General features: G+C 32.1%; 2 protein-coding genes across 3 annotated transcripts; both read left to right on the top strand.

The window, feature by feature from the left end:
• The first annotated feature begins 1,066 nt into the window (after positions 1 to 1,066).
• On the top strand, positions 1,067 to 7,434 carry LOC134714320 (neuronal acetylcholine receptor subunit alpha-10-like). The gene is made up of 7 exons (XM_063575558.1): positions 1,067 to 1,200; positions 1,976 to 2,109; positions 2,428 to 2,472; positions 3,394 to 3,503; positions 5,461 to 5,996; positions 6,237 to 6,430; positions 6,829 to 7,434. The coding sequence occupies exons 1-7, from the start codon at positions 1,146 to 1,148 to the stop codon at positions 7,057 to 7,059; spliced, it is 1,305 nt and encodes a 434-aa protein (XP_063431628.1). The 5' UTR covers positions 1,067 to 1,145; the 3' UTR covers positions 7,060 to 7,434.
• A 5,056-nt stretch (positions 7,435 to 12,490) lies between these two features.
• Positions 12,491 to 23,433, top strand: LOC134714319 (neuronal acetylcholine receptor subunit alpha-10-like). 2 transcript variants are annotated; one of them, XM_063575556.1, is made up of 7 exons: positions 12,491 to 12,619; positions 17,387 to 17,532; positions 17,934 to 17,978; positions 18,423 to 18,532; positions 19,966 to 20,501; positions 21,393 to 21,565; positions 23,182 to 23,433. In XM_063575556.1, the coding sequence occupies exons 1-7, from the start codon at positions 12,574 to 12,576 to the stop codon at positions 23,332 to 23,334; spliced, it is 1,209 nt and encodes a 402-aa protein (XP_063431626.1). In that variant the 5' UTR covers positions 12,491 to 12,573; the 3' UTR covers positions 23,335 to 23,433. The 2 variants fall into 2 exon arrangements, with proteins under 2 accessions (XP_063431626.1, XP_063431627.1); XM_063575557.1 differs by lacking the exon at positions 21,393 to 21,565 and having other exon boundaries at positions 23,182 to 23,291.
• The last annotated feature ends 917 nt before the right edge of the window (positions 23,434 to 24,350 follow it).

Here is a 24,350-nt window from a genome sequence, read left to right as displayed (position 1 = left end):
TGAAAAAAAACCTCATTCAGAAATAAACGTTGTGGTCACATCAAAGTGAAAACTAATGTGTAAGGTGAGGCATTAATTTTTTAAAATTATGTCAAATATCGATTTTGACACTGATTTGATAGTTTACTGAACATACACATTTGATTAATAGTGTTGATTTGCAACAATGACACTTTTTATTTTGATATGACCAATTGTAATTTTAAGTTTTTGATAAGTTAAGTTTTTGATGGAGGTTTTTTACTACGAAGTTGAAATTGAGTGCTGAAGGTCAATATGAGGCCAAATGTTAATTATGACAAATTACAATTGTTAATCCCAATTTAACGGATCTCTGAGAACTGACAAAGAATAGTTTAAGAAGGGCAAGTATTACAGGAGCTCACTGTTCCTATTGTTCTAGTATTACTAAAATTCAGTTTCCATTATGATTATATCAGTGTACTAATGTCTATATATGTGATGATATCTTTTGTGTGGTAGATTTTGTGTGAGTTCGTTTGAGTTGGAAAAAAATGTTGACAAAAATAAGTCCAAGTAGAAGCCCTTATTCTGATAAAACAAAACAATCGACTGTATCAATCGAGAAATATGTTTTATTTTGAAACCTATGTTTGTATTAGAATTGTGAAACTGATAATTAAATATAAAGTCATTACGCTTCTGTATAGTTGTAACGAGAAACAAGACGGATATAATATTCGGTAATTGTTTCATTTGCTTTGGATTTAACGTGATTGTGTTAGTTCCTAAACTTCCAAAGCCCACACGTAAACCCCAATCTATTTCTCCATATGTTCTGCAACATATTGACGGTCGCCGTATAGAAAAACACAGTAATGGGCTTTTCAAACTTCATTTCCTTTTTAAATAAATGGCAATTACAATGTTGTTACAAGGTATTACAGTATAGATTTTTTAATAAAGAGTCATGAAATCCTAAAAGGTATTATATAATTCTCCTAAAACATGTTGACCTTTGATTTGAAATAATTAATGGGATATTGAATATAAGTAGATGATAATAAGGTCGATTATATACGCCTGGTTATTGACACCTAAGTTTTGTTCTGGTTGTTGTAAGAAGATTGGCATAGTATCTGAAAGTTGACATATAGAGCATCATATGAGGAGAAAAATAAACAATGTCAAAACGCCATGGATTAATACTCTATGTTATAACTGGAATATGTCGTTTAGGTTAGTTCTATAAGAATTATATTTGAGGAAAAACGATTATATAAGTTTAATGTAAATGTTATATGAGTTTTCACCCCTTTCTAATCAGTTTTATTAAACTGTTGTGGTATGCTAGTATTGTAAAACTGTTCTTTTCTATTGTTTTATATTCATATTTTTGTGTACATCTGAATGCAACTGTGAACTATTGTTTTGATTTTGTTTTATCATTCTAAATTTTAAACGTTATCGTTCAGTTTTTTACATTAACAAATAAAATGAAGAACCCGTAATACATTTGTATTAAGATCACTGATATGGTTTCCTACCGTACGTAGATATAACTTCTGAAACTGAGTTACAAATTAAACTGTTTTTTGCCTTATTTATATTTGCATCACAAACAAATTGCAAAAGTCACAAGCTGTTTTTTTATTTTTATTTCAAATGATCAGCAGAGAATCGTTGTTAACATTGGAGCATGTTACTTTAGTCCAAAGGAAGAATATAAACAAATAAATTCAACATTAGGTTATTAATTCTACATTTTCTTTGCCGTTGTTTCGTTGCCGACTGTTATACAAGTGCGAGGTTTAGGAAGCCAGACTGCAGGTTCACTCCATCATATTCTACATAAGAAAATGTCCATGCCAATTCAGGAATATGACATTTGTTATCCATTCGTTTGACATTTTTGAGCTTGTGATATTGTCATTTGATTTGAAACTTCCCTCTTTGAGTTTCCTCTGAGTTCAGTATTTTTGTGATTTTATTTTTTGTTTATGCATCAATATAGGATGTTCATCAACCTTGAACTATCTGACATCTGCACTGATCAACGATTATAAGCCAAGTGTACGACCAGTGTGTCCTGGATTTGAGACAACTCAGGTCACAGTTGACATGGCCATTAGACAGTTAATATCTTTGGTATGTATTCGTACAGTCTGCACGAATTAGTTCTAGTACAGTAATGTTCATACAGCAGTAGGTTAACAAAATATTTTTCATGAATAGATACTAGATCCAGCATACCTTATATATAATTTGATTACAAATTAAAAGTTAACAAATGCAAACACACATATTTAAGAACTATAGTCCCTGGCTTGTGGCACTTGAGCATCATAACAAACTTGCTTGCTGAAATCTATTTTTTGAATTGTTTCCATCTTCCCATCGTACATACTTATTAAATAATTGTATTTAATTCTGTAATTTTCTTTACTTCTCAACCATTTCTTTCAGAATGAACCCGAGCAAGTTGCACTGTTTAACATATGGATGAGATTGGTGAGTTTTCACTGTACATCCAATCTAAGAATATTGGAAACTTAATGTGAAATGAATAATACGGTAAACGTGAAAACGGAGTGAATGACATCTGCAAATTAAACAATTGAAATTCTGCATATGGAACATAATCTAGGGACGCACAACAAATCCCGCGAAACAATAACATAAGGTTCGTTTAACGAAACATTCATTTAAATCTTGAATCGGATTGACATTAAAGGGGTGCATTCATTACCATTTCTCTGAGTCTATTAAATTGACACACACTTCCTTGGTAAATACTCATTAAAGAATTTAGGCTCATACTTTTGCTCACCATACTCGAAATTGTCTATATTTGAGTAATAAGGGGCGCTTAAATCAAACTGTTGGAAATCTACATCTATTACGAATAATAAGGCTTTAAAAATAAAAAGTTTAAAAAAAAGTTGTCAAAGCTGCATTACAAAATATGTGCGTTGGAATAGGAAAAGATTACTATTAGGAATAATAGGAACAAATGTTACTATTTTGTACCCACACAATGAACTTAATACATGATATACAGAGACAACTGCATCACTGAGATGTGTATGTGAACAAAATTGCTGACTTCTAGGATGTACATTAGTATCGACGATTAAATGAACTCATCAGAAACCAGGATTACAATTTTGTATTTACGTCAGACGCACGTTTCGTCTCATCAGTACGATATCGAAGACCATTTAGAGTAGTTATAACTGATATTCCTAGACAAGAAAAAAATAACAAAAAGAGTTACTAGGTCATCCCTTTGGCTAATAACATTATAATTTGTATTCCACTTTAAAACAAACAAAAACCTTGTTTACTTGAATAAAATTATGAGTTGTAATGAATTTTCTTCTAACTTCTGGATGACATTTTCGTTCAAATACATTTTTATCGTATACATAGGGATGGAACGATTGTCACCTTGTTTGGGATCCTGATGCTTTTGACGGCATCAAGTCTATAGTACTTCCGGTATCTCTTATATGGAAACCGGACATTACGTTATACAACAGGTATTTATTGGCAATTGCGTTATACAACAGGTATTAATTGACATTAGCGTTACTCAAAAGGTATGTATTAACAATTGCGTTATACAACAGTTATTTATTAACAAAATATTTTGAAATATCTTCGTAGTTTATAAAAGTCATATCAGTTTTTGTGAGCAGTTTTCATATATATCAATCTACGGCCTAGTTTACAATTGGTTGAGAGATTTCTGTTCTCTAATATTGTTTAGGTCGGAAAAACTTTTGCAAGTAAATATAGCACTTTAATAGTATCTTCGACGGCTTTTACGTGTCCTTTTAGTTTTGTTGTTATTGTCTCGTGGAAGTATATTGTAGACAACAGTAGTATACCGGTGTTCAATAACCATAAATCGACTGAGAAAAAAAACCCAATCAAATCTGGATTACAAACAAAAACAAATAAAACACATCAACTATAAAAGGAAACAATGGATAAACGAGTATACAGATGGGAAGAAAAACAAACGCAAACACACATAGAAACGAACTCCCATTCCAATCCTCCCGCTTTATGACAATGTTAAACTATATCACCAAACACTACGAGCCTGAAATACAACACAGACACACGCACGATCACCAATACAGAGAAACGCATATACAAATAATATAATACTAGTATTTAGCAAATCCTGTTAACCAAATAACTACAAAGAACTTATTCCATCAACGATTTACACCACATAATATAAAAGCCAACTGTTTAACATCTCCTTTAATTTATTCACTTTGGGTTGACGTTTGGTCCCATTAAGTATACCACAAAAGATAAAAGGAGCAACGCTCGATGTTGCAATCGTTATTAGTACTCACGTAATCAAATGATTTGAATAGGGAATTACATAGAACGGATATTTTCACATCTTAGGCTATGTATCCGTAATGATATAAATGAAAAGTAAAAACTTTTAAAAAGGGCATTAATTAATTTATTAAATGTCAAATTCATATTCACCGATTTGATTCAAATTATCCAATCTAATTAATAACATACTAACACGTATATCCAACTTACACAAGGTCATCATCATCAACATACTTTATTTCCTCCTATAGGAGAATGACATAAGAAAAAATGCACTTATTATGTACTTTGTACTTGTTTGGCTTTATAAATAATTTGACATGGGCGTCACTGATGAGTCTAATGTAGACGAAACGCACGTCTGGCGTATTATGTTATAATCCTGGTACTTTTCATTACTATTATGTACAATTATAAAGTTAGAAAAGTATTTACAGTTCACAGTGTTTTAAGAAGAAATATCATATGTTAAGGACTTACAAACGATGTTCTGGTATTAAAGTGTCACAGAGATCTTCACGGTTGACAAGCAATAGATCTGAGAAACTCTCGTCCGATTTTGAAACAGTTGTGAACACGAAATTGTCAGTAGTCAATTCTGTTAATCTGTTATATATATATAGTTATATAATTATCTTTTAAGGTGACCACGAAAACTCAACGGTAAAAAAGTGTAATCTGATATATGTATAACATGAATATAAATAGCGATCATGTGAAATCGTATTTTGTTTAAATCTTTGATATTATGTTATATGTTAACGAATTTTTTACGCCGGATCTGTCAAAGAACGGTTATTCCTAGTGTCGACGTTGTTTCTCTTTTTACAAAGCTGACACACATTATGGAATTGCAAGTCATTATATTTTGCTGTCGAATTTGTAGCTTATTCCTTTTTTGAAACTTTGTTTTATCATTAAAGCATACATACACACTATTCATAAACAATAGTTACATAATGAAATTAATGTGTAAAGTGCGTTTTCCGAAAATATGACATGTCAAAGGTAGTTAAATCGTGTTTAGTGAAAAAATAATTTTGCATCCTGATTTTAATAACAGAATATCACTAACAAGTATTAACAAAAAATGAAAAGTGAAAGTGATTAATATTTTTTTTATATCTTCAGCATTTCGGAAGAATTTTTTGGATTTGATAGTTTCAGAGCTTTGATTCATTTTGATGGCAATATCACCTATAACTTTCCTACAAAGGTGGAAGCCTCGTGTCCAATAGATGTGTCGAGATTTCCATTTGATCGTCAAGTTTGTGACTTAATGTTTGGATCTTGGGTATATAATGGTTTCGAATTAAATGTTACATCCAAGAAATCAAATGCTGATTTATCATCAGTGAAAGAAAACGTTGAATTTATAATTGACAATGCACCAATAGTGAGACATGAATTATATTATGGATGTTGCGCTCACCTATTTCCCGATGTCACCGTTTACATTCATTTAACAAGAAAACCTGATTACTACATAACCAATATTATCATTCCATCAGTATTGGTAACAGTAGTAGCCTCGTTTGGGTTTCTACTTCCTGTTGACTCTGGAGAAAAGGTTGGGTTAGAACTAACAGTCATGTTAGCTATGTCAGTTTTCCAACTATTGGTCGCCGATCAGTTGCCACCATCAGCTGATTCCACACCGTGGATTGGTAAGAGATATTGCTAGTTAAAAAGGAGAATAATATTTTCCGAATATCAGTGAGATAAAAGTATACTTTACAAAATAGATTACAAGTATTTAGGTTTATATATAAAGTTTAGCAACTCGTACTAATTAATCTTTTCGTCCTCTTTTTTCAGACACATACAACACGTATGTGATTAATTAAAATAATCTTTACGGTTATATTTTGATTTGCCCGAGGCTACTTAATTATTCATTTTTTCAGCAATGTTCTTTACATTTACATTGGTATTGAGTGGCGGATCATCATTATGGCAAGTGATAGTCCTGAACATACATCATCGGGGACATAGGAAAATGTCACCATGGTTGAAATCATTCATATTGAAGCCACTTGCCTACGTTACATGTGTTACGCTACCAAAGATTGTAAGTCCAAACCAACATTCCAGCAAACAGGTAATAGTTGATGTCGTTGATTGTTTTGATGTAAAGAAACTCTTTTTATTATTAACTGAAGTTGAAGAAAGATATTCATTCCTTTAAAATGCAATTAAAGTTTGATATTTCTTAATCAAGATTTAAAGAATTAAATTTACTAATGTTGATCTGATGACATGTAATCCTTTACCATATATGCTGTAAATTTTCATAACTTAAAGATAAACCGTTTAAGTAGGAGCTGTAGGGAAGCACAATTGCTTATGAATTCATATTAGTTTTATAATTGATTAAAAAATCAATATATAAACAAACATTTTTTATATTAATCGACTAGTACTCTTGGATGTAAGTTTGTAAGTAACAAACCAACATTTATAAATAAGATAATAATCAATTATAATTTATTTTTGAAGGATAATACTAAACGCCAGTTATGCCAAGCAGAATGTAACGGCAGTTCAAAAGGTCAAGAGACTGTACAGTTTGCTGGAGATGATGATTCCGAATTCTGGATTCAGTTTGCCTTAGTTTTAGATCGAGTTGGATTATTTGTCTTTTTAATTTCCTTTGCTATAGGATGTTCATATATATTTCTTGGGATAAAAAGTGATTCTATTGCACAGTCAGGAATTGTAAATATGTAATACCGAGAAGATCACACCACATCGACATTAGTTGATATTGATTAACACAACTGCTACATAATCTGAAAGAAAGTGATACAACTATTTTTGATCTATGAATTTGAATGTCACTCTGGTATCATGCGCACGCTCTTTGCGTTTTGTAGCTTAAAACTAGTGGGTTATATCATTATTTCATTCTGCTTTTTAGAAATATGTCTCGAGAGTATGATGCAGAAGACGCAGAGAAGGCGATGTATATGTGTTAACAGTGAAGAGAGGCGAAAGGTTGATATCATCAACTCCTCTAAATAGTCTCTCCCCAAACCAAGATGGTGCATTCAATGTTATACAGTTTTCCTGTATACAAATATTTATAAACATCTACATAATGTATTGAGAGCTGCATCATTTCATATTTTTTTTAAATATCATCAATAAAAGATTATTAATTATGATTTGGTTAATCTGTCTTTGAATAAAAGTGACACCTAACATCCACGTATTCCAACATCAGTCTGAATTCCGATAGCAAAAAATCTTATTCGGAAGACTCCGTATACATACTATAAGTACTTTATTGTAATTAAATTACAAAATATTGATCACATGATGCTAGTATTACTAGACTTTCAATTGCTTTTAATCAATCCGACATTAATATAATGTTTCGGCGGTTTTTGTATTATATGCTAATGATAAATGTATAACATTTATGAAAGGGTTTAAGCATTGTAGGCCCGCCATCATCAGGGATTTACCTATATCAATTTATTTTAATTTTGTCGTTGTCAATAGATCTGCAATATTTTTATGCTTTTTATAAGCTATTATTGGTTTGCTTGAAAATATTTCGTTGCAAACTGCATCCTGTTTTAGTAGATCCCATTGCTTACAATTAAATAACAATTAACTGCCTTATTCATTGTTCGTGTGTTCTACATGCGGATATAGCCTTACATTCGCAGTTACACATTTCCTTGTTTTGAATCTGTATTTCATAAATTTGAGGTATGTTATAATTTGTTTTAATACAAATGTAGATATAGAAAGATGTGGTGTGAGTGCCAATAATACAACTCTCCATCCAAATAACAATTTAAAAAGTAAACCAGCTGAAGGACGCCTCCGGGTGCGGGAATTTCTCGCTACATTGAAGACCTGTTGGTGACCTTCAGCTGTTGTTTTTTTATTTGGTCGGGTTGTTGTCTCTTTGACACATTCCCCATTTCCATTCTCAATTATATTCATTATATGTTAATGTACGGCCTTCAACACAGATCCTTGGCTCAAACTAAACAACAAGCTATAAAGAGCCCCAAAATTACTAGTGTGAAACGATTCAAACGAGAAAACCAACGGTCTAATCCATATAAAAAACGACGAAATGTCTTTTTTTTTATCTCTTTAATAATGCTGATTTTGGTCTGCTTACAAAAAATACATTAAAATGATAAATTTCGTCCGTCCTTAATCATGTGTAGTAAATGTGTACATTGAATTACATATTTCCTTGTTGCCAATGGGACTTTCTATAACTTTGGTAATGAAAACATCAAATAAAACTATAATGTATTTGAAAACGATTTTTATAGGGTAAAAAAGGAGTCAATTTTTGTTATTTTAAAAGAGGGACGAATGATACCAAAGGAACAGTCAAATCATAAATCTATAATAAACTGACAACGCCATGGCTAAAAATGAAAAAGACAAACAGACAAACAACAGTACATATGACATAACATAGAAAACTAAAGAATAAACAACACGAACCCCAACAAAAAGTAAGGATGATCTCAGGTGCTCCGGAAGGTAAGCAGATCCTGCTCCACATCTGGCACCGTCAAGTTACTTATGTGATAACAAATCCGATAAATAGTTTAATTCGGTAGGTAAAATTCATGAAAGGGAAGGGATTGAAGTTAAACGGTTATTCCATAACGGTCAACCAACTAGTGATGGCGACCGTAAAATTTACGACGAGATGATTTCAACTTCACAATTTGGAACTCTTGGTTTAATAGCTTCCTTGTGAACAACAACCCTCTATCAAGAAAATCATGATAGGAAATTCAAGCACGGGAATATCGATTGTAAGATATAAACCCCGTATGCAGGTGCTGCTGGAATGTTGCTACTTATAAATGGAAAGTTCACAATTGGAAAGCTGAAATCATCTCTTTTGCCGTAAAGTTTTGTTTTCAACCGTACCCTCATTGTCAATTTCTACTTAAATTATGATGATATTTGACAGCTTACAGTCTACATATACATTATATATTTCGTATAAAATGTAACAGAAAATTAATTGGACAGGTGGTTTAGTAGGCAAAATATGGTGTATGGTTAAGATTCATATCAACAAAAGTGTGAAGTCGTATTCTGATAATCAAACTTTCTGAGTATCAAGAATTTGTAAAATATTTGTAACTGGTCACATGTATGTTAACTTTACGACGAACGTTAACGGGATTATTTTGAACACATAAAGGCCAAAACGGGCACAAAGAAGAATATTTTAGTGTTTGCATTGAAGCTATGTTTCTTATTTTAGGCTAGTGATGGATTGCCATTTTGACAAGTTATTATTAACAAACATTTTGGAGTGAAGTAAACATTTCAAATTTGAAACCACTGGCCTGTATTTCATTTCTATTGCTACCAAAATTTGGGGTTCCACACAATGGTGACAATCGTCAGAACGATGTACAGATGTAACAAGAAATTTACTTCACATATTCCACCATTTGTTTTTGCTTCGTATCATATACCCAAGAAAGTTTTAAAGTTCTATAACTATATAATTACATTAGATGCATGTTTCATTATAATACGTTATTCTGATTGGCTAACTGCACATCACATGTTATTCCGTAAGCAATTGCATTAGACAATAACATTTATCATTCATGATGACACGAGGTCCCAAAATAAAATGCACATGTGAATTAAATAAATCTGATCCTAGCTGAAAAGTGTAATTATAGGTATTGAATGCTTCTTTTTGTAACTTTATAGGGTTATAAAAGCGTTGACCGTGCGTACATTTTTATAATGAAGCGCTTCCGCGCTTCATACAAATTTTACTTCGGTTAACGCTTTTACCCCCCAATAAATTTACAAAAAGAAGCATTCAATTCTTAAATATTTATCTTTACGCAAAAAAAAAAAGTATAAAAAATCATCATATTTGTTACTGAAGTACGACAATATTTTACAGTTTTTTTTATTTGCTTCCACAAAATTTTTGTACTTTAAACAATGATAATGTCAAATCTCTATAATGTTTGTGTGAGAGATGTTTGTTCTCTCAATTTTGTCCGTTGGAATTTTTTTGTCACATTAACCCATTATATTAAATGCCTGCTCAATCAATGTTCTCTTTAAAGCTCAAATACACACACTTTTCATTCAAACAAGTGTGAGGCATAGCCAACTACGAAACCAAATTTAATCCCCATTTATTTTGTAAAAGGCCTGTTATAAGTTTAGAAAATAACTGTTGTATTCCATTCGTTCCATTGGTGGATTTTCTCATTGTTAAAGACCATACGGTGACCTATAGTTGTTTATTTCTGTGTCATTTTGATCTCTTGAAGTGAGTTGTTTCATTGGCAATCATACCACATCTTCCTTTTTATACATAATTACGTTTGATTTTATCAGTTTGTTTTGACTTGTTTCAAAAGACCAAGGATTTCGTTTTTGTTTTTTTATATATGTTCATAAGATTTAAATTTAATAGATAAAGCAAATTCTCGTTGCAGTAGATAGATGCGACAGACGTGTTGCTTGATGACGTAAACCATTAAAATAATTCAGACAGAAACAATTGATAGTAGTCACTAAATATTTTAATGGACCTAATTACAATGAATACTGGCTTACATAGAAGTAAAGGGAACAAAATTAACGAATGGACCATTAAATTCCTGAATTTTGTTATTTACAGCTATTTGGAGCTTTCACAAAAGGTCACTCAAACTAAAGAGTTTTCCTTTAATAATTGAAAGGTCTTATAAGAGCAGAAGGACTGCAATACTGAACGTGTGGCTCGGTACTTATACATACCATCACTGTGTTGCGTTTTTGACTTTCTTTTATGATAACGCAATTTGTCTATATACTTTTTTTTGTGCTTCTTGACTGCGGTACCCCTATTGTTGGCATTTATATTTATCGTGTCTGTTTGTTTTGTTTACACAGCGTTATCAGTATACTGGAATACAAGTGAGAGGTTGAGCTAGCCATTATACTAGGTTTGATCCCCATTTTTTCGTCATAAGAAAATGCCAGTACCAATCCAGTAAATGACAGTTGATATTCATTCGTTTGATGTGTTTGAGATTTTGACTTTGCAATTTGTTTACAAACTTTCCGTTTTGAATTTTTCTAGGAGGTAAGTATTTTTTTTTATAGTGTTAGCGGTGAGTTAAATGCTCGTATCATTACTGACAAAAACATCACATTATTAGTCTATTAATTTTTCCTCCTATATTTGGTTTTCTATTAAAACCACGGAAACAATTAACAAGTACTGTCAAGATAATAAAACTTAAATAATAAAAAAAAATAATAAATATTATCAATAAGCATTTCAAATCGCTGTGATAGGTTTTTGCAGTGTTACAAGTAGCATTAGCAGTAGAATACTAAACAAATACTGACAAAATGCATAATGCAATAAAATAAGGAGACTGTAACAAGTCAATTTTTTTTTATTCTATGGACAACGTAACAAAACCGCACCTTTCTTAGCTGTGCACATATACAAACAGCTACAAATGACGTTACACACCTATACAATATAGATGTTTTATAATTTTATGTTTTTCTACTAATTTGTGGAAACAGATAGGAGAACGATTACAAAGAAACATATAAACTAATTAGTTAATAAAAAACTAATAACGCTACAGCTTAAAAACGACAAAGACAAATAGACAAGCTACAATAGGCAAAACACAATACAGAAAAATGACTCAGTAACACGAATGGGGTGATATCAGGGGAAGGGTAAGTAGATCCTGCCTAACATGTGGCACCTGTCGTGTTGCTTTTCTGAATTTATCTTCATCAGGAACGCAGAAAAGTAGAATATTTGAAAGATAAGGATGTATAAGAACCGAAAACGATTCAAAGTAGAAAGATATCCGTGGTACTATTTTACACCATTTTGGCAACATTTGTTATGTCTGTATAAAAAATATCTTAAGAAACTAAATTTTTACGCCCAAAATACGCGCAAAGATATCTTAATTGCAATTTTTTAAATTTTAAACCGTGTAGGTGCACTTAAAGAGACAAATTCTTTTTCTATTGTTCAAAACAATAAAGATGTTTCTAACTATTATTCTGCATTAGCTGTAAGATTAGATAAAAAGATATCATATATCTATTTAAACTTGTACATAGAAATTACGTTCATTTAATACTACTTCCTCTTCACGTTTTTTGAGGAACTGTGGAAATATTGTTAAAGTTATATAGATTTCTTCCTGCACGGAACTGTTAAATTTTTATTCATTTGTAGACATGGCAAGTAATACGAGATATATGCTTATCTTTATTTCTGTTTTTGGTAAGTGTTTTTGCGTATTTATTATTCTTTCATAACATGTCCCAAGTCAGGAGCCTCTGGCCTTTGTTAGTCTTGTATTTTTTAAATTTTAGTTTCTTGTGTACAATTTGGAAATTAGTATGGCGTTCATTATCACTGAACTAGTATATATTTGTTTAGGGGCCAGCTGAAGGACGCCTCCGGGTGCGGGAATTTCTCGCTACATTAAAGACCTGTTGGTGACCTTCTGCTGTTGTGTTTTTTTATTTTGATCGGGTTGTTGTCTCTTTGACACATTCCCCATTTCCATTCTCAATTTTATATAGTAATTTAGAATTTCATTGTCAGCAAAGCTTTAACATTTTGGGAGTAACTGGAAAAGGCGTGAACTTTGTGTTTCATTTTTGAATATCTTCATTATAAAGTCCAGCAATGATATATTTTTCTTTAATGTACTGTAGCCCTTCACCCAAAATTTTAAGAATAACATGTATCTTAAGTCTAAAATATTCCTTAACTGTTCAACTAAATATTTTTATGGTAAGATTAATTTTACACTTAAAATGTTTTTGTGAAAAGGGCTACTGGTTATTTTCTAACTTTTTATGATATTTCTGCCTTCTACACATCTTATTCACATTTCCTTTAAAAAAAAAATAAATGCGCGTGGTTATTTCTGACGCTCTTATAAATTTTGACATTTGAAAACAAAACACAGTTCAGCTTTTGTTGTGAAAAGTTTTTAAGAGACGACTTCTTCAAAATAAAAGATTTCCAAAAATCGGCTGTTCTGAAAAATTTCTTTTTAAACTAAATGATTACTTATATATCACACCTCTTGATCAATACCTGAATTTGAGAATAACATGAATATAATGCGGGGTTCACACATTGCCGATTGTTGGTCCCATTTGAGATCAGACAGCGATAAATCACGAACAGTGAAAAAGTAGGATTACTATCATCTTTTATCTTGAATGTCCTATCATTTTCTGAATGCAGTCGTTAAGGTTCGTTACAGACTCCGAAAGGTCGGGAAGAGTCCGGATAGTTCGGTGAAGCACCCCGACAGTTAGGTGCGTCCCATAAATCTGGGGTCACATATTCACGATTTTTACTGCCGTACCTAACAGGACCATTCCCGATTAAAATTTGTCAAAAGTCTGATCAAGATCCTATGAATCGTGGATGGAAATTCAAACTTTAATTAAAATTTATAAAACAAATAATTTAATCACGACATCAAACATATATTGTTCAGGAAGCTTCGATATTCAACCGATTCCAAGCGAAATTGTCCCGATAATCCCGTACTCAATCCGCTTCTAATCCAATTTGTATCTTTCGCCAGGTAAAATTCGACCGAGTCTGTTACGACTGCGTCCCGATTCTACCGAATGTAATCCGATAGAGATCAGACAGTGACCAGGTAGGGAACCGACGCTGACGGAAGTTATCCGTACTAAAACTGTCGGCATAATCGGGGTGAGCAGGTACTGTTTGAACGTAATCCTATCACGGTCCGCTCTATCGCATTGCAAACGGCTTTGTCTGGACTCAGTCGTATTGTATTCTGTAATTTTCGGGACTCTGACGTGGGTATCATTGACGAATTCCGTATTAATAACAGTACTGTTCCGGAACGCTTTCGGCAAAAACGGTTCGCAATCGACAAGATCAAGATGCAATCTGGACTCAATCGGCAGAAAAACAGCATTGAACAATTTCTGTAGATCATTCCTGTTCCACAGGACACCGTCCAGAATACACAGAACATTGTTAGGATTTTGATCCGATACAGCAGAATCTGTCACGACATAGGAACGATTGTAATCCGACTAGACTAAATCGGTTTAGCTTCCACGATTGTTACGGGACGCACCTGACTGGGATGCTTCGCCGAACTATTCGGAACCTTCCCGACCAGTAGAAATCTGTTACGAACTTAAACGACTGCGTTCAAACTATGATAGGACGTTACAGATAATTGAGGAAAGTATTCCGACTTTTTCATTTTTCGTGTCGTATCGCTATCTGATCTCAAACAAGAGTAATAATCGGCAATGTGTGAACCCCGCATTACATTTGGGGAAACCCAACCGTTTTTGTCTAGTCGGATTACAAGCGTGAATATGTCGTGGAAGATTCTGGTGTATCAGATCAAAATCCTTACAATGATCGGTGTTGTCTGAACGGTGTCCTGTGGAACGGGAATGATCTGAAGAATTGTACAATTCGAAATATACAAATCGGACTAGAAGCGGATGGAAAAGGAATTGTCAGCTTGGAAACGGTTGAATATTGGCTCTTCCTGAACAATATCTGATTGTTGTCGTGATTACATTTTTTTTCTTCACAAATTTAAATTAAAGTTTGAATATCCATCCACGACTCAAAGTATCGTTATCAGACTTTTGACAAATTGTAATCGGGAATGGTCCTGTCAAGGAAGGCAGTAAAATCGTGAATGTGTGACCCCAGCTTAAGACGCAAAAATTTAAAGCGGCATTATCTGTCAATTTAATTGATTCTATTCATAACATATTAAAAGATATCGAAATTATAAAAAAAAATATAGATAAACTATTAACTATGAATAGACTCGCTAATATATATTAGATTTCGTGTGAATTCAATAAACCAACTTTGACTTGTTAACATGTTCTCTCTTATGACTTTCGAACAGCGGTATACTACTGTTGCCCTTATTTATCCCTCGCAATAAAGTGTTCCACATGTGGATCAAGAAGCGCATACAAGTTCATCCCGTTTTTTTTTTGTGAGTTTAACCTTTGTCAGTATGTAGTTGTCTTTGCAGTGTATTATAGTTAATTATCTGGTCTCCTTTCGGTTTATACCATATCGTTTTACTGATTTTTATTTTTGGACTTATGCGTTCTCCTATAAAGATTTCCTTTTTTTTTCAATTTCTTTTGTTTCAATTTGAACACTGAGAAGAAAGGTTAACTATTTTCCATTATACCTTTATTTTTCAAACAAATATGGAATATGTATACATTATTTCCAATTTTGCCTTTTTTGGCCCATTTTATCGAAATAAGTTGTTTAAATGTCGCTTCTGAATAACGTATTTGTTATGTTTTTCTTCCTGTCATATAATATGAGGTAATTAATCAAATGCATGACCTAAAACAAAATTCAAATAATGCATTGCAAAAGAATTATATAATATCCACAACGACTGCACTAAATATATAACTTAAAGTGAAAAAAAACCCCAAACAAACGGGAACTCCGAGGAAAATTCAAAACGGAAAGACCCTAATCTAATGTCAAAATCAAAAGCTCCAACATATCATTAGAATGGATAACAACTGTCATATTCCTGATCTGGTAGAGGCTTTTTTAAGTAGAAAATGAGGTGCTAAACCATGGTTTAAAGATAGTCAAACCTCTCGCTTGTATGACGGTCTCAAAAGTTCATTTATATTGAAAATGATTTATGAATTAAACAAACATCCATGTTTGGTAAAAAATGTAAAATACAGGGGTTGATAAGTCAGCATTGTGTTATAATCTCTATCACTATAAAACAAACAAATGTGTAATAAAGACGAAGTACAAAACGCATATAGACAAATCACATAATCAAAAACGATAGACACCAATACAAACATTTACAATAGCACAAAAACACAATGACGGTATTTATAAGTACAGAGTCAAGTCATATGGATAAAAGAAACACAAAAAGGCATACAGACAAAGGACTTTTGCAAAAACAGAAAGACTAGAATACAAAACTAATCATAGAACAATAACACAATGACGGGATGTACAGGTACAGAGTAAAATAAACACGCCTGTTCCATTCCATTACGCACACAAAATATCAAAAGCTCGTCTCCTTATCAAAGAGTGAAAACAAATTATATTTATACTTAAAATCAGCATATAACCTGTAACGTTAGTTGTTGGTTTTCATTCTTTCAACTAACGTTACCACAACGTTACACATGTAGAAAATAATGTATAGATTTTGTGTGAAAATAATAAATCGGCCGAAAAAATAAAAGTTAATGACTAATCAGTTGGTTTTTCTAAATTTGGAAACCCATGTTTTTATCTGCTTTCTTGCTGAAGTCTTCAGCCACTTTAAACACATTAAGGACCGAAAAGGAACGTCTGAAAGAGTCTGTAGTAAGGATACAACTTTGAAATTTCCTGCACGTTTGTTTCCAAATAAAATCACTAACAATAAAAAAAAAACCAGTTTCTGTGACAATACAGAAATTAGTTGCATTGTCTTCGAGGGGCGCGTTGATTAATCACCACACTATATACCTGTACAGAAAGAGAAAAACGTTTTTAGGATTGTGCGTATACTAGTAGTAGTTTCAATGTTATTCCGCGCAAAAGTTTCAATAACTGTGCAAGGTTAACTTTTATTTGTTTACACTAATATTTATTTATCGGCGAAGACATGCGTAAAGTCGATATCTAAAACAATGTTCATCATACAAAATAAATCTGGAAACATATTTTCCAAAAAAAAAAATCCTAAACAGATTTTCATCTTTTATACCGATGACAAAAAATTCAGTAAGTTTTGCACGGGTTTATTTTGTTTTATTGTCGTGGAAAATAAAAACACTGTAAATTACTCATTTAGAAAACAGAGTTGAAAAGAGATGTGAATGATACGGTCGACCAAGGACGAAAACATATAGTTGACTGATGCATGTAATTATAGTTGAAAAAGTGTCTTTTATGATTGAATTTATTATATCATGATTGTCAAATTGATACATTTTTCATATTTTAAAGGACTTTCGTTAAGCAGTAAATCAACACTGATCAAGCTAACGACAGCAATATTCAGTGACTATGATCCATCAATTAGACCTTACTGTCAAGGACATGAACAAGTCAATGTTACAATGGACTTGGCTATACGACAGTTAATTGATATGGTAAGGCCTGAAAAATAATATCAATAATGTTTGATAATACATGTATCGTACAACAAATGTATTTCCTATTTCTAGGTTTAATTACTTACAATTAAGTGAGTTGACTGCAAACCATTAACATCAACAAATAAGTCGAAAATAAACGAACATCGACATTGTCAAACCCAATCATTTAAAAAAAGATGCTGAATAGTCCACAAAAACCTGCACAACAATTGAGCAACAAGAATAGTACTACAAAACATGGGAAAGTCTCGGGTGCTTTAGAAGGATATCCAGTTCATGTTCAATTATTGACAACAGTTATATTGATGATCGGAATTGAAAATTCGTTTATAAGTCTCATGCTTTAGTGCAACATAAAACAGTAGGTCATTTAAATCTTTTTTTCTTATTTACAGAATGAACCTGACCAAATAATAAAGCTGAATCTTTGGATTCGTCTTGTAAGTCTAATATAGCATTAAGGAGTAAAGTAAGTTTCAACTATTGTCATAATTTCACATTCTAAACAGGTCTTGGATCACCAAGTTACTTTGTAGCAAAGAAAATAATTTAAGGAAACCACTTTTAAATTTGTAAATCATTCATACATATATTGTTACACAGTTAGATATGACGTTATTTCGATAGGTCGCCCGCAAAGACAAAACAGTTGCAGGTCAGAATTGACAATGTTAGAACCACCATTTTAATACAACAACCATTGTTATAACAACAAACGCACAACTGCCAGATTTTATAATTTACCAAACTATATATTGTTCAGAAAAATACACTAGCCGAGAAAAGCATTAAAATAAAAATTATAAATGCACAGAATAATTGTCCATGTATCGAATATAACTAACACAACAAAAAGTTTTACATACGTATTTGTTTTATTTTAGCGTTGGATTGATTGTTTACTGACATGGAATCCAATAGAGTACGATAATATAACAGACTTGATTGTACCATTTAGCAAGCTTTGGACACCGGATATAACTATATATGATAGGTAATGAGTTTACTTTAAAACCCTTTTGCCGCATTTTGATTCACTATGTATATTTATGAAATGTTTTGAGGTAGTTGAAATGGGGGAGAAAGCTTTTAATATGTTGAATGTTGTTCTTGCATGAATATTTTTGTTCCCGAGGGAAATATTCTGAGGCATAGACACCTCTTGATACCAAATTTCATTTGATAATAATGATTGTATTTCGTAGATTTATTACACGTTTTGACCACTCGCTCATGCTATCGATCAAGCATATTCAACAGCTTCTTGAAATGCTGTCATCTTTAACAAATCCCCGGACAAATTCAACAGCTACTGGAAATGCTGTCATCCTTAAAAAAAAAAAAACGGAGAAATTCAACAGCTACTGGAAATGCTGTAATCCTTAATAATCCCCAAACGGACGAATTCAACAGCTACAGGAAATGCTGTCATACTTAATAAACCGCAAACGGACAATTCCCAACCAGGTAAAGCTGGTTAACCTTTATAGAATACTTTTTATTTATTAGACTCTACTATAACAATGTTAACGTATCGTGGTCTACATCCGTTACAAACAAATAAGGTTAATCTTAGGTAGAATTTATCCTTAATATTGCAAAATATATTTAAGTCTGCGGAACACAAAAAAATAAAATAATAATGTAACTAATTTTTCTAAATTCCATTATTTATTAATGGAAATGTAAAACATTATAAAAGTACATCTTAGAAAACTAGTCTAACAAAAATAAATCAAAATATTTGGACGACACGTTATTTGGCGTGTCATTCTAGAGGTTAACAACATAAGAACAGACGTTGTCTATAACTTGGTTTCCTAAAAGAGCAATCAAACTCATAGATCGAAAATAAACTAACAACGCCATGGCTTAAAAATAAAAAAGATAAACACTAAACAATATCACATAATAACATTTGCAGAAAAATGTAATACGTTCGAAATTTATCTTTTATAAGACCTCTTCATTGTTCATTTTCTTACTGCTACTTTAAATTTTAAAATTTGAATAATTCGGCTATTATATTACTCATGAATGTTACGCAATTCAATTGATTAATGAGTAACATGAACAAAATGTATTTAATCAGGTGACTTTAACAATAGAAAGATAATACAAGCATTATATACAAAAAAGCGTTGCATTACATATTTGAAGAGAACAGTTAATATAAAAAAAATGCATTCCTACAGTTGTTTACACGAGAGGTATTTTTTACACCATTGACTGGCAAATTACCTTAATTTATGCGACTTTTATCTAAAGGGTCAATTTTACAATATCTAAAAGTTAAATGTACTTATCTCCTGCTTTTTCGTTAGGAACTGATAAAGGATTTGCTGGATAAAGGTTTACAAAAATCAGACGATATGCTGACTGAAATAAAATCATGTATTTATATAATTCATATTTCTTGTCATTTAGTGTGTCACAGGAATTTTATGGATTGGAAAAGTTTAGAGCAAATATAAGTTACGATGGTGCTATCAACTACAACTTTCCTACAGTTACAGAAATACAGTGCCAAGTTGATGTCACAAACTTTCCGTTTGATAGGCAAATGTGTCCATTGCAATTCGGATCTTGGATCTACACCGGCAACTTGTTGGATATGAACCTTGAAAATGATCATGCAGACTTGTCCGCACTGAAAGAAAATGTCGAATGGGAAATACCTAGAGTACCTGCAGTAAAACATGTAGAACAATATTCAATAAACTCAGACCCATTTGTTGATCTTACATACAACCTTTACCTGAAAAGAAAGCCAAGGTTTTATGAAGCTAACATTATATTGCCATCACTAATCATTACATTTTTAGCAACCCTTGGGTTTCTACTTCCGGTGGAATCTGGAGAGAAAGTGTCATTAGAAGTTACAGTCATGCTTTCATTGACAGTTTTCCAGCTATTGGTTGCTGACAGACTACCGCCATCAGATGAAGCTCGACCATTATTAGGTTAGTTTACTTGTTAATAACAATATCCAAAGTCTACTTTTAAGTCAAATTCATCTGTAGAATTTAAGAGCAGCAAATGATATGATACTGCAATGTGATCATGTATGCAATAGAGTCGTATTTGGCTATCAACTCTGGTTAAGCTTGGTGAACTAACAAATGTTTTACTTGCTAGCTGATTTATTAATTCAATAATTTTCTACTTGAACCGGAACTAGAATTGTGTTCTCAAATATTTTGTACAAAAATTATCTGCTTTAAAACTTACACCAACGTTATTACTAAAGACAATTCATCCATAACAAATAAACTGTTTTGCGTTTACGAGTGAAATAAAACAAGTAAAAAAGCTTAAATTGTTTAAAAGCTTGAAGTGTATTAGAAAAACAACCCCCCAAAAAACCCAAATAAATCAAAAGGCTGGCTAAGGCTACAGTTGTTTAGTGATAATTGACGGAGGTTTATTTGATATCTAACGAAAGAGAAAAGAAGGAAAGTCCAGCAAATGCAAATATTTTTATACTTTGAAATTAAAGACATAGTTGCAATATAATTCTGTTTTGAAGATTTGTGTCTCCTTAGTCATATATGATGCAAGATCAACAAATCAAAATTGTGATAAAAAAAGGATGGGTCAAAGTGTTTTGAGTCGCTTACTGGATATAACCAGTTGCATACAAGCCTGGTATATGATATACTTTATATGTACATACGACCAGGGTATATGATCTATGTTTGAATGAAGGTCGCCCTAATCAATACGAAGTTTTAAAAAAAAGCAAAACACTTATTATCTCTTAATTTGTAATGAAATATTCTTACGAATTTTGAAAATGCAATTATGATCACAACAAACTGATGAGAGTGAATGAATATATACGTTTTTTTTAGGAGAGTTTTTCACATTTACTTTTATACTGTCTGGCATAACGACTTTTGTCCAGGTAGCTGTGATCAACATATATTACCGTGGTGACAGAAAAATGCCAGTCTGGATGCAAAAACTGGTTTTAAGACCATTGGCGAAAATAACACTTACAAAAGCACACCTGCTGAAACAAACGGTTAGACACTTTTCATTTGAATTGTTCACGCAAACAAAACTAATAATTTAAAAACTGATTATATGTTAAATGAGAATAAACTGTTGCAGATTATTTAACGATCTGACAATTTTCAAATTTAAACATTTAAAACTATTTCGAATATTTAAAAGAGGAGTGAAAGATATTCGGGTCGACGATCGAAAGTAAAATGACAACACTATGGCTAAAACAATGACAATCAGACAAACAATACTCCCTTTCGTATGTATATATGTAGATGTACTGGTAGTTATTCGGAGCACCCTAAAAAGCTACGAGGGTACAGTAGAATCCGTGTACACTTTCATTCGGGATAAATGGAGATGTGTCACTAACTTATTTACATCAATATTCCCAAGGACAATCCCCACCCAAACACAAAGAGCGAGGATACCGGGAAGGATGGTGTTATGGTAGGGGAAAGCCGAAGTACTCGGAGAGAACTCGGTGGGAACAGACAAACCCAAGAAATATCAATAGATTGATCTCAAAGTCAAAGTAGGGGCAATTTTCACGAACCGATGCCCCTAAATAACCCACTCAAATTTAAACTCCGGTCTGGGTTTCAGAGATGTGTAAGAGAGGGTGAACATCCACTAGACTACGTACACAAGACACAACATATACAACTTAAGACTAAGCAAAATTAAAAAGCAAATTATTTCCACTTTTGGAGTTGTGAATTATGTATCAAATACATGTGTTCCTCGTTTCTCGTTTTTTTATATAGATTAGACCGTTGGTTATCCCGTTTGAATGGTTTTACACTAGTAATTTTGGGGCCCTTTATAACTTGTTGTTCTGTGTGAGCCAAAGCTCCGTGTTGAAGGCCGTACATTGACCTATAGTGATTTACTTTTTTAAAATTGTTATTTGGATATAAAGTTGTCTCATTGGCACTCACACCCCATCTTCCTATATCTATTTCTTTCAAAGAGAGTATGTAATTTATGTATTGATTAATAACTTATTGAATTGTTGTGCATGGTGTTGTTCACTGTTAATGCAAAGTAAATTGGAAAACATTTAAATTCAATTAGTTATCAAATGTACCAGGATTATAATTCAATACGCCAGACGCGCGTTTCGTCAACAGAAGACTTATCAGTGACTCTCAGATCAAAATAGTTGTAAGGCCAAACAAGTACAAAGTTGAACAGCATTAAGGACCCAAAATTCCTAGAAGGTGTGCCAGATATGGCTATGATAATCTATTCCTGGGATAAAAAAAAAAAGACAAAAAAGTAACAAAGTAGAAATCGTTATAAAATTTACATAAATTCCAAATTGGGAGTTTTATTAATTGTGATATGTTTCGAGCGTTTTTCGATTTTATGTATTGATTTTCAAGCAATTGTCCCGAGGATGTGTAATTCAACAGAAACAACGAAAAAAGGGCAATAGAAAATACTCAGGTTCACTGTTATATTCATTTCTATTTACTTATACACATTAACAGAAAATTCGTCGTTCAACTGAATCATTTATCTGTTACTTTTGAAATAAATGAATTGTGACTTATCATTACTTGATATAACGAATTAATAAATAATATCGTAACAAAATGTCAATGGCAATGTGTTTGTATTTTGTAGTCACGTGACGACGATAACAAACAAGATGAAGATGATCTAGATAACACTACAAAGTGGCAGGCGCTATCAATCTGTATTGACAGAGTGGGCTTGATTTTGTTTATTGTCATACTAACCATTGGATGCATCGTTATATTTACCACTTTTTCATAAAATTAATATCATTTTACTATTTGTTTTAGATTATGAATCTTGATATTAATACATAATCGGTTTGTTTTCCTTTATCATTTCTGTTTTATGACGTTTTGAAGAAACACCTATAAGCTTTACTTAAAAATATGATTAAATCACTATTTTTTCCAATGCAGAAATTATTTTTAAGTGTATTTCATACACTTTTGTTGTGTTATTGTGTTATGATAAAATCATGTTTTCTTTTTGCTTTTGCTTATGGAATTTGTTTATATAGTGTCTATATGTCATTTGTTTTTCTTGTTATTCTATAGTGATTAAGTTTAAAACACAATGTTGACAACTGTACCATAATTTCCGACACTTTAACTTGTTAAAGATGTAAGATGTGGTATGAGTGCCAATTAGACAACTATCCATCCAAGTCACGATATGCAAAAGTGAAAGAACTGCCTTTTAACACGAATCATTGGCTCACATCACACAGCAATATATGAAGGACCCCAAAAAAATATATTATAAAACCATTCAACCAAGAAAATCAACGTTAAAATTTATAAAAGAATCGAGAGACCAACAATGGACAACTACAGACATCTGGTACCTGACGTAGGACATGTGCAGAAAATGCAGCATGTTCAAACGTTTAAAAAGGCGTCAATCTTCACCCTTTTCTTAAATAATAGTGTACTTTCACAACATAGAAAGACATACTACCATATATCAATTGAAATGGTTTTACAATCAAAAGAAATATTAACAAAAACAAGTAAACATACACTGAACGAAAAGATTTGATCTATGACCTAATGTTAACAAAAACAAGTAAACATACACTGAACGGAAAGATTTGATATATGACCTAATGTTAATAAAAACAAGTAAACATACACTGAACGAAACGATTTGATCTATGACCTAATGTTAATAAAAACAAGTAAACATACACTGAACGAAACGATTTGATCTATGACCTAATGTTAATAAAAACAAGTAAACATACACTGAACGAAAAGATTTGATCTATGACCTAA

The sequence above is a fragment of the Mytilus trossulus genome, chromosome 4, assembly GCF_036588685.1.
Source record: "Mytilus trossulus isolate FHL-02 chromosome 4, PNRI_Mtr1.1.1.hap1, whole genome shotgun sequence".
In the NCBI taxonomy this organism is placed as follows: Eukaryota; Metazoa; Mollusca; class Bivalvia; order Mytilida; family Mytilidae; genus Mytilus; species Mytilus trossulus.
Note: the sequence above shows the minus strand (reverse complement) of the source record. Positions and strands in the feature narration are given on the sequence as shown.